At 39.5% G+C, this 13,371-nt stretch overlaps 2 protein-coding genes and 1 long non-coding RNA gene across 5 annotated transcripts; 1 reads left to right on the top strand and 2 right to left on the bottom strand.

Annotated features, from left to right (window-relative positions):
- Positions 1-56: 56 nt before the first annotated feature.
- On the top strand, positions 57-2,523 carry LOC109959291 (uncharacterized). 3 transcript variants are annotated; one of them, XR_002274819.1, is made up of 5 exons: positions 57-656; positions 785-863; positions 1,278-1,402; positions 2,054-2,142; positions 2,357-2,523. It is a non-coding gene; the product is annotated as an uncharacterized LOC109959291 (long non-coding RNA). The 3 variants fall into 3 exon arrangements; XR_002274818.1 differs by lacking the exon at positions 785-863; XR_002274820.1 differs by lacking the exons at positions 57-656; positions 785-863 and adding an exon at positions 1,028-1,093.
- Positions 2,524-2,679: 156 nt separating this feature from the next.
- vps26c (VPS26 endosomal protein sorting factor C) lies at positions 2,680-8,476 on the bottom strand. Its single transcript, XM_020598521.1, has 8 exons — positions 8,242-8,476; positions 7,200-7,343; positions 5,026-5,175; positions 4,607-4,687; positions 4,368-4,442; positions 4,124-4,274; positions 3,886-4,038; positions 2,680-3,311 (listed from the first exon to the last, which is right to left on the bottom strand). The coding sequence occupies exons 1-8, from the start codon at positions 8,296-8,298 to the stop codon at positions 3,229-3,231; spliced, it is 894 nt and encodes a 297-aa protein (XP_020454177.1). The 5' UTR covers positions 8,299-8,476; the 3' UTR covers positions 2,680-3,228.
- Positions 8,477-9,947: 1,471 nt separating this feature from the next.
- kcnj15 (potassium inwardly rectifying channel subfamily J member 15) lies at positions 9,948-12,763 on the bottom strand. Its single transcript, XM_020598520.1, has 2 exons — positions 12,701-12,763; positions 9,948-11,320 (listed from the first exon to the last, which is right to left on the bottom strand). The coding sequence occupies exon 2, from the start codon at positions 11,254-11,256 to the stop codon at positions 10,234-10,236; it is 1,023 nt and encodes a 340-aa protein (XP_020454176.1). The 5' UTR covers positions 11,257-11,320; positions 12,701-12,763; the 3' UTR covers positions 9,948-10,233.
- Positions 12,764-13,371: the final 608 nt, after the last annotated feature.

Below are 13,371 nucleotides of genomic sequence, written 5' to 3'. Positions count from 1 at the left end.
GCCAAAAAAATTTCTTTTTACGTGTAAATTTTTTTTTTTTTTTTTTTTTTTTTTATGTTTTTATTAAAAAACAATGCAGATCAATACAATTTTTTTCAGCACAAATTGTTGCAACAGATGTATAATTGCATTTAGAGCACAACAGGACAAAAGTAGGCATATAATAAGGTGAAAAAGAATAACAGCACCAAACAAGTGAGAGCAAATAAAAGAAAATACAGAGGTAAAGCTATTCTGATATAAAATTAAAACGTTTGAGCAGGTCAATGGTTTTGGTTCGTTTTTTGTTAGGGTGATTTAATTGTGACCGTGTTTGGAAGTAATTGTTGAGATCAGATTGTTTAAAAGTGGAAAAGGATGGTGATTTTTCTTTCAGAAATGTCATTTTATGGATGAAGAACGTGTCACAATGTTACAGTGACAATAAAATACTGTAAAGCTTCTTCTTCTTCTTCTTCTTCTTCTAAAGCTGTTTACCAACCGTCTTTAAACAACAGAAGAGGAGGAAGAAAAAGAATCTGATTGGACAGTAACAGTCCAATCACAGAGTAGAGTCAAATTGTCCAATCAGGTGGCATGTGGTTTCTATAAGTTAGTCTCCAGTAAACGTTCTGTAATTTTGGTTGTCGTGGAGAGTCAAGATGACTGCTATTCAGGTGGGTCGTATTAGAGAATTGTAGAAAACCACAGTCAACATTTCATAGTTTTGCTCCGTATGTAGGCAGCGCGTAGGTGCTTCGCTGTTAGCACAGTTGTCCAAATGTATGTTTTTTTTTTGTTTCAGGTGGGATACTTTATCTAGCGTTAGCCGAATGCTAATGTAGGACGTTAGCAAAACTCTGCTAGCAAGAAAAATTTTAATGGTAATGTTAGCCGTCCAATACTCTTGCTTTGGTTTTACATGCTTTATTAATGTAAATGCCCTTTAAATGTAATGTTAATCGTGCAGCTCAATAAAAAACGCCGGCGCCGGTTCGGACCTCACCGGGTCTTCATCAGCACAAATCGTTTGCACCTGTATGTTTCCGCCCTGATGAAGACCCGGTGAGGTCCAAATAGGTCGGCGTCTTTTTACTGAGATGTCCTGTTACAGGTAAGTGTGCTACATTCAAAATAGTTCTTAAACAATAGTGCAAAGGCATTAGCAGCGAAATGTACCTAAATTACCAAAAGTAAAAGTAGTTACTGTTAGTTTGTACAGGTTTCTATGATCAGAGTAATTGTTATAAGTAGGACAGACATTATAGGAGTAACTCACCCCATGTATCTTTCAATAGGCCACAGAACGCACGGACAAGAATATGGAACTCGCACAGCTTAAATAGTCTCAGCCGTGTTGTGAGCAGGACAGACAGTGTTCTGGGCCCCTGTCACTCCTACGTAGGGACATGAAGCTGATGAGGTGAGAAACATATTTTAAGTTGTGGTTCAAGTGAGTACTATACTAGTACTGATAGGTTCAGGTCAGACTAATTTCTCAGCTCTTTTTCCTGACAAACTAATTTCAAAAGTGTTTGGGCAACTTTGACATAAATTTGAATGAAAATACTCAGAGCTAACATGGAGCACAATGTAATTGCATACAACATTTCATTCTTTGTTCCAGTCTGACCCATTTTTTCCACTGACAAACTTCCTAGTTTGATATATGGTGTTTTAAGACAGCTGTAAAACTGCATTATTAGCGTCTTTAAGTGCTTTCACTCTGCATTTGCCCCTCCTTGAACCGCCACCTTATTGTGGTGGAGGGGTTTGAGTACCCGAGTGATCCTAGGAGCTATGTTGTCGGGGGCTATATGTCCCTGGATAAGCGGAAGAAAATGGATGGATGGATGGATGGATGGACGGACTCTGCATTTGTATCCACCACGTTTGTTTACATGGTCAGAATGAACTGTAGTGTAACAGTTTCACTTTATAACAAAGCTTTGTTGTTGTACCTTAAACCAAAAGTTCAGAGCCTGTATTGCTTTAGTAAAAACTTTGTTCTATCTGTAATGTTTATGGAAAACATTGTCGTGATTGACCATTGCTCTCAACTCTGTTGTCACAGGTCCTGATCTTCCAAATGGCCAGAAACCAGACATCCATGGCTCTGGAGTTCTTCCTTGGTGCTGCAAAGAAACATGACTTTACATCCAGGTACTCTGTGCAGTCTTGTTTTTAAATAATGTTTGTGCACTTAGCTATATCAGTGTTGAATTTTATAGCAGTAGGTTAAACAGTTCTCTTAATTAGGCTTTATAGTACTAACTCGGCTTTTCAGTCATTTAAAGCTGACAACTTTACTACAGTCAACCTTGTGGATTTCTATACTTAAACACTGCACATCTTTGCTGTTTTAATGGGTGCACAGCCTGCTTTAAGATGATCTGGGCACAACTGGGAAGACTTCTTGTCAACCCTCATGAGGACATTTGAGGTGAGTGGCTTTGTAAAGAAACTTGTGCTTCATTTCACAGTCAATAAAATGTTTGAATAGTTTTCATTTCAGAGGGACCATTTTTCCCAGATAAAGTGATTATCTTATGTGGCTCATGGTGGCGTGCAGTGAAGAACTGAATCAGGACCTTATATCTTTGACATTAAAGCAGAATGAGAAAGTTTGAGTTGTAATGCTTTATTGAAAAATAAACAAAACAGGGCCCAGGTCCAGGCTGAAAAGTAAAAAAAAAAAAAAGCACAATTTTTAGGCCCCATCTGTTTCACCATGTTCCGTTTTTTAAACGGTACTGGTTCAGGTCTTAGTTCTTCACTGTATCTAGTGAAGAACTAAGACCCGCCAGTGCCTGATATCTTTGATATTAAACACAGAACCAGAAAGCAATAGCTATTGAAGAAAATACAACAAAAACAGGGACTGGAAATTGCACTCTCAAAACCAGAGTACCCTTCTTTTTTTAAATGCTGCTAAAGTTTTGGCCTAAGATGGGAAATCCTTACTGGTGGGGTCATCAAGGCAGAGTACTTCACATTTTCCCCATGCTGTTTTACTGCATGTGTCTGGACCCCAGTTATGAAGACTAATCATGTGACCACAAGGGAAGAGTCTATAACATTAGAAGTTTTCATAGTATTACAACACAGTATCACAACACAGCAATACTGACAGAAGTACTTGAAATGTGGGCAGAAGTTGTGGTTGCAAAATCTACAGTGTTCTGTTGCAGGAGGTATAAAGACAGTGGCAGTAGCCTCCAGTGAACTTGTGTTAATTGATGTCCACATTCAGACTCGGCATAGCTTCAGAGGGAAGTTCTCTGTGATCAGGTGATCGTCATGAAGCACAACGACAATGTTGACTTCAAACTCTATAACACAGAAAAACAGTAGTTAATGCTCAAAATCACTTGTTTTTAGGTGGCTTATAAACATTTTGGGAAATGCATTCTGTTTCTGGTAGAGCTGAAGATGAATATGTTGAATATGGAGCAAGAGCAGCCAGTTAGCTTGTTACCATGAAGACTGGAAGAGGGGAACAAAAAAGCAGCACAGATCATTGATTAACCTGCCAATTATTTCAGTCTCAATATTCACAGAATATATTGACAGTTCTACCCTTCTGGCTAGAAACTAATTCTCACACGTGATTTGCTGATTTTCTTTTTCATATCTAATTGTAAACAGAATATTTTGGGGTTTGTTCAACATATCTTGGGCTGTGGAAGATTATAATAGACACCTGTCACGATTCTAACATTTTATAGAAAATGACAAAAACAAAACAAAAAAAACAGATGAATCAATGAGTCATGAGCTGCTGCCTTACAGCAGGCCCAGTATTGTGTGTGCACCACTACAGCTCTGGAAGGGATCACAAATGTACATTTATAATTCATAAAGGAATGAAAACCTTAATGTAAGAGCCCAGAAGACTTTACTGACCGACTTTGAAGTTGGTGGTCTCCAGTGTTGGGCAGGTGAACAGCCTGGGGAAGACCATGTAGATGGGAATAGAGAGGCCATGGCAGACATCACCTTCAGCTATCTGGATATTCTGGATCTCTGTGGCATCTCGGGCATAGCCTTCAGCACAACCTGAACACAGTGCATGGTGAGAAAACTAGAAGCTGCTGCTGCTACTACACGGAAGTTTAAACACGTCACCTCAGCATGAACTTACCACAAGTCTCTACTCGCACAAGCTGCAGTTCAATACTCTTGATGGGAACATCTGAGTTCTCCACCACCACCTCTCCTGTCAGCGGCTGGCTGATCACACAGCTGGTAGCATCTAAATGGCCTCTGATGAGAAACTTTGGCAGTAAACTCCTCTGAAAACAGACAGGAAGTTGGTCCTCTCATTACAGCTTTGTATAAAACATGAAGCAGCCAAAGGGGACTCAGACGTGATGTGGTTTTCTCACCTCCCGGGTGTTCTGCAAGGTACCAGGGGTGATGGTGAAGTTGACCGGAGTGGGGATAACTTTAGCTTTCTGTGGCTGCAAGTCAAACACAGTTCAACATGGCCGACAGCTTATAAAGAGCTTTCATCTGATGGCAGTTCATAGCATGTACCTCAAGAAAATGCAGTCACCCTCAGACAGAAAGTTAAGCGCAGATTTTAAACCGTCTTACTGACATGGTGGCAGTATGTTTCACTCACCTGACAGTGCACAATGAACTCACAGTTCCTGCTCAGGTCTTTGGCCAGCAGAGAGCGCTTCATGTCACAGCGGAGGGTGTACTGAGGAGAAAACCCAACCAGGAGGGTTTACACAGAAATACTGCATTTGAAATGCACTGTAGTAGACCTACACCAACCTTAACTTTAAATTAGATTTTGAACAGCCAAATGCAATTCAATTACATAAGAGAATCAGGAATTTGTTATTTTTGCCTTGAGTTTTTTTGGGGGGGAGATCTTTGTATAAGCTTTTAACTTCCACATAGCCAGCACCAGCACTTGTTTACTTTGAATTAATTTATATCTGAGTATATGACATGAAAGCACTCTGTTTGCATATATGTGTCTTTGTATTCCATGTTTTGTTTGTACAAACTTAAAATTGGCACCACACACACCTGGATGTTGACGAAGACACCGTGGTAGGTCTCGTACAGCACTTTGTTGCCTTTGGTGAGCAGAGGGAACTCAAAGGGGATCTCAGTCTTGCCTCCCGGGATCTTTCCTGCCTTGGCCACCTCGACATTACTGCTGATCAGTTGGATGGGCTGCAACATGACGGGAAGGTCAAGAAGTTATCGGTCTGATTACTATTAACAGCCCATTTATTACACTGTGTCAAGTCAAGTCCATTTTTCTTTGTAGAGCCCAATATCACAAATTTCTCTTGAGGGGCTTTGTAATCTGGACAGCATACGACATGTGTAGACACTCTGAATATCAATGTCATGTTGTAGAGATTTGTAGCCTTGACCATTAAAGCCATTGTGTCCTACACTCTGGTGGGGAAAAAAGCTTAAGTGTTAATCAGTGGCTGCACTCAAGCCATGGAAAAAGTGACATGTGCTACTAAAGGCCACAACAGACAATACAAAAAATATAGGAACACTTGGAGCACTGTGGAGGTTACCCAGATGAAAAATGCGGCTTTTTTTATAAATGGATGAAGAACCATAGACATTTGAGTTTTCCTAGCATGTGTGTGAATATCTGTTTTGTTGTCTTTTGTAGTAAAATCATTAAAACCAACTAAAAGTGTGTTCAGGTAACATTAACACATGAAGCATGACATTTTTGAAGTGGTAGTAGTAAATGCTGGAAAGTTTCATGATACATAGATTGGTAAATCATGCAGCAGGTTAATGGAAAATATACATTACCTTTAAAATGTTCTGTTATAATGTAACCTAGAGACTAACAGCCAACGTGATGATCTTAAAAAAGTAGCTGAGAGGTGCAGTAGTGGCAAAACATAACCCAGCATACATTTCCCAGACCAAACACTTACAGCTGATGTCAGATGTTTACATACATTTAGGTTGCAGTCATGAAAACAGTTTTTTTTAAACCACTCCACAGGTGTCATGTTAAACTCTCATTTTGGCAAGTCAGTTAGTACTTTATGCATGACACAAGTAATTTTTCCAGAAGTTGTTTACAGAGATTATTTCATTTATAATCCACTATATTACAGTTCTAGTGGGTCAGAAGTTTACATACACTCAGTTGACTGTGCCTTTAAACTGCTTGGAAACTTCCAGAAAATGATGCCATGGCTTTAGAAGCTTCTGATAGGCTAACTGACATCATTTTAGTCAGTAGGAGGTGAACCTGCGGATGTATTTTAAGCCTGCCTTCAAACTCTTTGTCTGACATCATGGGAAAATCAAAAGAAATCAGCCAAGACCTCAGAAATAAAGTCTGGTCTGATGAAACAAAAATTGAACTGTTTGGCCACAACGGCCATCGTTATGCCTGGAGGGAAAAGGGGGAGGCTTGCAAGCCAAGAAACGCCGTCCCACCCTGAAGCAGAGGGGTGGAAGCATCATGTGGTGGGGGTGCTTTGCTGCAGGAGGGACTGGGGCACTTCACAAAACAGATGGCATCACAAGGAAGGAAGATGATGTGGATATATTGAAGCAACATCTCGAGACATCAGCCAGGAAGTTAAAGCTTGATCCCAAATGGGTCTTCCAAATGGACAATGATCCCTGGCATACTTCCAAAACTGTGGCAAAATGACTCAAGTACAACAAAGTCAAGGTACTGGAGAAGTCATCACAAAGCCCTGACCTCAATCCAATAAAGGTTGTGGGCAGAACTGAAAAAACGTGTGCAAGTAAGGAGGCCTACAGACCTGACTCAGTTCCACCAGTCCTGTCAGGAAGAAGGAGCTAAAATTCCAGCAACTTATTGAAAGAAACTTGTGAAAGGCAGCCTGAAAGGTTTGACCCAAATTAACCAATTTGAAGGCTACCAAATACTAACCCAGTGTGTGTAAACTTCTGACCCACTGGGGAATGTAACGAAAGGAATAAAAGCTGAAATAAATCATTTTCTCTACTATTATTCTGACAGTTCACATTCTTAAAATAAAATAGTGATCCTAACTGACCTAAGACAGGGGATTCTTATAGGATTAAATGTCAGGAGTTGTGTAAAACTGAGTTTAAATACATTTGGCCAAGGTGTATGTAAACTTCTGACTTCAACTGTATGTTGCACCATCATTAGTAAGATGTCCATTTGGAGTTCAGACCATCAAACTGAATGTTAAAATTATCCAACTTACCTTAACAGAGTTGTAGAAAGCTTCAAAGACACCAACGCTCTTGGAGCTCAGCTGTAGGTTCACCAGTCCCTCCATGTTCAGAGAAATGCCATGGTGCTGCAGTGGCTCCTTACACACCAGCACGATCACACCGGCCACTGTTTCCTGCACACAAAAACACACTGCTGAAGTCCTGCCAGCTGTCCTAAGTGATCTGGAGACAACCAACGCTTACAGTCATGATTCAGGCAGCATCAGACTGATTAGTACAACTGAAGCATCCACCTACTGTGATCACATCCTAGGTTGCACCTCACTGCTGCAGCAAATCAGGCAGCACCTGCACCAGTGTTACGCTAAATTCTGTGACCTGATTAGGAATTTCAGCTGTATTGCCATTAAATACCAAATGAATCAGAGGGCAGAAGACCCTAGATAAATCATCTTGGGTTTTGGACAACCAGCCAAACAAAACAAGCCATTTGAAAATGTCAGTTTAACCTCAGATAAACACTGTTCACTCATTTCATACAGTATATACATCAAATGATTAATTGATTTTTATATAAAATACTACTAATTATTATATTATATAATTACAAGCCAATGGGCACTTTTTTACCCCAAGGATACATCACACAATGTGCTTAGGTGAGTAACACTTAAACATAACTTTAGTTTACTTCTGTGTTGCAGATTTTAGTAAAATGTTGAACACACTTTTCACATCAATAAGTTGACTGAAGTAAATAAAATACGGAAAACATTGACGTTTCCCTTCTATTCCCCCTTATCTATCTGCCACTTGTCAATCAGTTTTCCTGTGGCAGACCCAACAACAGCACCGTCTGACGGTCCTCGCTAATTAGCTGCTAGTCACGTGCTGGGCGGACGATAACCCCTGATAGCTAGCAAAATTAATTCGCTAGCTTCTCTTTAACATGCACTGTTTGACTGACAGTTACATGAACACAAAGACAGAAGCGTTGACATTGGCTAAACTGGCTACAGAAACAATTTGTTAGCCAACTGACTGTGGTCAACATAACGTTAAATTACTTACGCCCTCATGATAAATTTTGTTTGCTCTCTTCAGTCTTATATCCAAAGTGACGCTCATGTCTGCTCATTACACATCATACACGCATTAACGAACTGGTTCCAGGCTCTTTCTCATAACTACAATAGACAAACTAACGATAATTTAATACATCGGCTAGCATAGCTTGTGGTCGGCCAAAACATACGGATCAGCAGCACAACATGACTTCCGATCTGAACCTTTCACAATAAATAAATAAAAAAACACCTTCAGCTTGTGTACGACAGTTTCCGGCCAAAACCTTTCAAAGTAAAGCTTAATTTCCACAAATCTCAACAAATGTCAAAGCAAGCAAAGTAGCCTACATCATAAAAAACCACCAACAAAATTCCATTCAACTCCATTTTATTTGGTGCAGTTACAAGTAAAAAAAAATGTGTTTTATGGTAATATAGGTGATCCAACTCTTGAAAATGTGCACACAACTTAAAAATAATTCAGCTGGTCTTTGTTGTCCCCTCACATTAGACAACATGTGGTTCATAGAGTTAACAACCATTTAACTCACTGATCATCACGTATTTGTAGTCTGAATATAATAATGTTTTATGATGTATTTTCTAGCTAAACTAACATGTTGTAGCAGCCTGTTTGATGATCAAAATGTTACCCTTCTGTCTCTGAAAGTATGTTTTGGACTGAGAGATTGTTTTGACCAAACATCAGCTCAAGAGCTTCAGTGTTGCCACAACAAGAATCAACAGCTAATGACAACTGAGACGTTAACACTGTTGGCTGAACCTGTTTTACCCCAGTGGCTCTGTTCATTCATTTTTCCACACATTCTCTATAACCACTTATACTGTGGTAAACAATTTAAAGATCACAATGCAAATGTTAGAATGCATTCAAAACATGACTTTAATATATGAACAAAATTATCATCAGCAGAGTGCACTTAAAATGGTCAAGGTACTCTTTATGCAGAATGGCTCCATTCAGTGTTATGTTATTATATATGCATTAAGGTATATGTAGCATTTTACTGCAGTGGGTCAAGATGAAGCTAATCTGAGCTACATAATATGCTGTTTGAGCACTTAGAGGATGACTGTATGTTTTGTTTTAAAAATGTATAAAGTAGCTAGTAACTACAGTTGTGGAATAAAGTAGGGTAACAAGTATAATACTTGCCTCTGAAGTGAGTAAAAGTATAATGTTGCCTAAAATGGAATACCTCAGAATTGTAGTTAAAGTATTTGAGTTTGTTTCCACCATCCACCCTACATAAGGTAATTTCTGACTGGCATGCACACACAAAAAGAACACACTACTTTTATTTTTGATGAATAAAGAAACAGTAATGTACAAAAAAAAACATTATTTTATTAGCATCTACATTATGTGTGTTATCCAAAGCTAAATGTGTCTGACTCATTCATCTCGGCACAAAACTGCCTGTAATACCAGAACTTGTCAGTTTTACACTTCAGTTATTGGACAGATTAAACAAACAAGATACAACATGTTTTATTACTGCTTGACACAACCGGGGTAACTGTTTCCCCGTTTCTGGTCACTGTAGCTTCATATTTAATGGGAAATAAAAGAATGGTATCAAACATATCATCTAACACAGCAATAAAGCAAATAAGCAATTTTACCAAAATGTCGACTGAATCATTTGAAGGAAAGCAAATAAGCAATTTTACCAAAATGTTGACTGAATCCTTCAAATGCTGAACTACTAGTTTTTCAGTGTGAGGAAACACTGCATTTAAAAATATCTACATTATTCTGAAAAGGCCTAAAACATTTAGCATTTGGGGACAATGAAACCCTTCAATAAAACCCAGACTAATGAACTGTGTTTAGGGTGGACCTAACCAATAATCAAGTATGCATTAAAATTAAGGGTCATATATGGGACTAAGTGATTGGCTCAGTAAGGTATGTTAGCAAAAACACACTGGTTGAGTTCTAACATACTGTATCATCAGCCAGTTGCATCACCTATTCATTTTTATAGTCCTGCTCAGGTTTTTGTTTCTCTGTGTCGTTGCTTAGGAAGGCTGCGTCGTTTCTCACTTGTACCTTGTCAAAAAAGTTTAAATCTGCCACATAACGGCCACTTGTAGTGCTGAACAGCACTGGCTTGAACTCATAGCCCCAGATGATCTCCTGAGGAACATAGGAGGTGCGGCTCTGACATGTGGCTGCCGTCGACTCCATTGTGGCATTGAGGGTGACCAGCAGTTCAAACTGTCGCGTGTGAAGGTTTTCTGCATTCAGTCCTGCCAGCGGGCTGTGCTCATCCAGAACATGGTAGAAGGTGAGCGGGAGGATGAGGAAAGGGCATTCACTACTGGAGTCCATGTAGAAATCAACAGGGCTCTGATGGACCTGTGTCTTCTCACCCTCCTCTGTCACATGTGAGTGGAGGAGCTTTCCTGTTAGCTGGCACTGGATCAGAAGGCTCTTTCTCATGTTAGCAACTCTCACCATCAGACACAGCTTGCCTTGGTGCCAACAGATGACTGCCAGCTGGCTGAACTTGATGGTCTCTGCTCGCTTCTTGGGCCGAGCCAGCTTAGCTAGAAAAGCACCGGTGACAAAGATTTCAGCCAGGCCAGTGATGACAAGCTGAGCCACCAGCGTGAAGATAGTCAGAGGGCATTCCTCTGTGATATAACGAAAACCATATCCAATGGTGGTCTGAGATTCCAGAGAGAAAAGGAAGGCTCCAGTGAGTGTCTGTACATTCATCACACAGGGCGTATAGCTGGAATTCAAACCTGCCTCAAAGTCTCCATTACCCAAGCTAATGAAGTAAAAGATGACCCCAAAGGTGAACCAAGTCATGACAAATGTGGAGGCAAACAGAGTGAGTTTGTAGCGCCACTTCATGTCCACCACAGTGGTCCAGATGTCATGCAGGTAGAGTCTGACCATGCCTTCCACGTTGTCAATCCGCACATTGTTGTGGCCATCTTTGGAAACAATCCTCCGCTGGACCTCTGCCTTCCTGTTGGCCATGTTGCTGTGGTGCACTTAAAACTGATCTTTGGTTTTCTGAGGTTTGGTATTACCAAAGGAAGGACTGACAAAAGACCCAAAAAAAAAATATATGATTATTAACTTACCTGGAGCTACTTGTATATTAATATTCACATCAAACATCCCAATAATACTGTATCTATTCATGCAAATTACAAAACAAAAACCATATTTTCTCTTTGCCCTCTTGAGGTATGTCTCACCATGCAAATTATTGTGGTTTTGTATGTCCAATTTTTGAGAAAGCGGTCAACCTGGTGCTGTGAAGGTGGATGGAATTTAATATGCGCTGCTCAACTGGTCTTTACAGCAGCAATGTCATGGTTATTCTGGACAATCCGCAGACCACACCATAAGCAGTTCTCAGTTAAACTACTTTCTACCAACTGAATTGTTCCATAGGAAACTGTTCAGTGTGTTCTTTTGATGTATCAGGAACTCGGAGTCTGGAAAAATAAATCATAAAGTTTATAAAATGTATTTTTTCAGTGCTCACTCAGCATAAATGAAACTCCTTTTACTTCAGTTGCACTTGTGTCATATCAGAGACAGAATGGGACAAACCATCATATGTAGATAGATACCAGTAGATAAGTGAGAAAGATACAATGTGATGTTATCTATTGGGAGATGACGGTCTTGCTCAAGGAACCCTGAGGAGGAGGAGGAGGAGGCAAGAACTGCTCCCACACAGATTTATTCTGCAGGTCTGGGAAACAGCCCATTCACTCTATAGTCACGAGCCGTGAACTACACTACCAGTATTCTGTCTGCTTTAGCCAGTTCACTATAAATCAGCTGCAGTATACTTAAGGGACTAGTTAAGGCTTTTGGCAAATAAGCTTATTTGCATGTTGTTGACATAAATTTGGTATAATTAATCATTTATACAGTAAATTTTACATGAAAAGAATAAAATAAAAGTGGGGCATGAAGATATACAGACCCTTCGCTTCTCTGCCCACACAATTAGACCATTCTTTGTTCAGTGAAAAGAAAAATACACAAACAATTGTTTTCATCTCAAATGTAGCAGTGTGCAAATTTTCACAATATGGAAACACTTTAGTAAAATACTAGCAGCAAATTAATGTGAGTATATACCCAGCGATTCTCATAAGGGCAAAAAGGTTAAATAAATTTGATATGTTCCTTTAAAGTTGATCAACACTTATAGAAAGTATAGCACAGTATTCAAGACAAGAACATCAAATGATAATTTATAAAAGCCAAAAGTGACAGACTTGATGAATAAAACATTTCATAAACTTGAAAGCATGCGACATACTGCTATTGCAGATTGCTGTTGCTCCTCAAGGTTAATACAGTGACAAAGTTGAAAGTTAACTTCGTAGTAAACCATTGCATGAGCTGTGAATAATCATTGATTGTGTGATAAATCTGACATAAGTTTAATACTCACGTTTCGTTGTGTTGCCTTGCTGAACTGTATCAGTTGTTTGTGTCACTTGTTTCAGGTTCACACACAACCTGTGAGATGAAGCTACCAGGCAACATCGAGCTCAGTGTCTTCTTTCCCCTATTGTCCTGTGTTGTGAGCGCTGAACTTTGGCACAATGGTATTTATTGTAGAAAAGACATGAGTCACAAAGTGGAGCTGTAAACTCTGATCCTCATGTGGGTAGGCTTCTATTCCCCCACCTCCTCTACCTGTGCACAGGTGAGAACAGCAGCCCAGAACACTTATATTTTATTTTGCTCCATTTATTTTTGCTGTTACTTTAAACACACACCCAGATTTACTGGTTCCAGTGCCTAATAGTACTATGAAAGGCAGTATGAATTCTTGGGATACTCTTGGTATCAAAACAAATAAATGGTTATCTGACCAAACGCTGGTCAAACACTGTCTCTGAAACCTAGAAAAGGATTTTTTTTTTTTTTATGACAGTGAGCAATCTCATTGTGAGTGGATGTCGCTGAAGCTCTTTCTGCAACAGTAACCACTGAAAGAAGATGATGTGGTAGTACAAATGGAGGTACTGAAAGGAGCTGAAGTTTCCACTTAGGTTTAAGTGCTGTTGTTACTGTATTACTGTAAACTAAATAAATGCTGAGTGAAGCTGTGAAAAT

Source organism: Monopterus albus, unplaced genomic scaffold, assembly GCF_001952655.1.
Source record: "Monopterus albus unplaced genomic scaffold, M_albus_1.0 scaffold38.1, whole genome shotgun sequence".
Classification (NCBI taxonomy): domain Eukaryota; kingdom Metazoa; phylum Chordata; class Actinopteri; order Synbranchiformes; family Synbranchidae; genus Monopterus; species Monopterus albus.
Note: the sequence above shows the minus strand (reverse complement) of the source record. Positions and strands in the feature narration are given on the sequence as shown.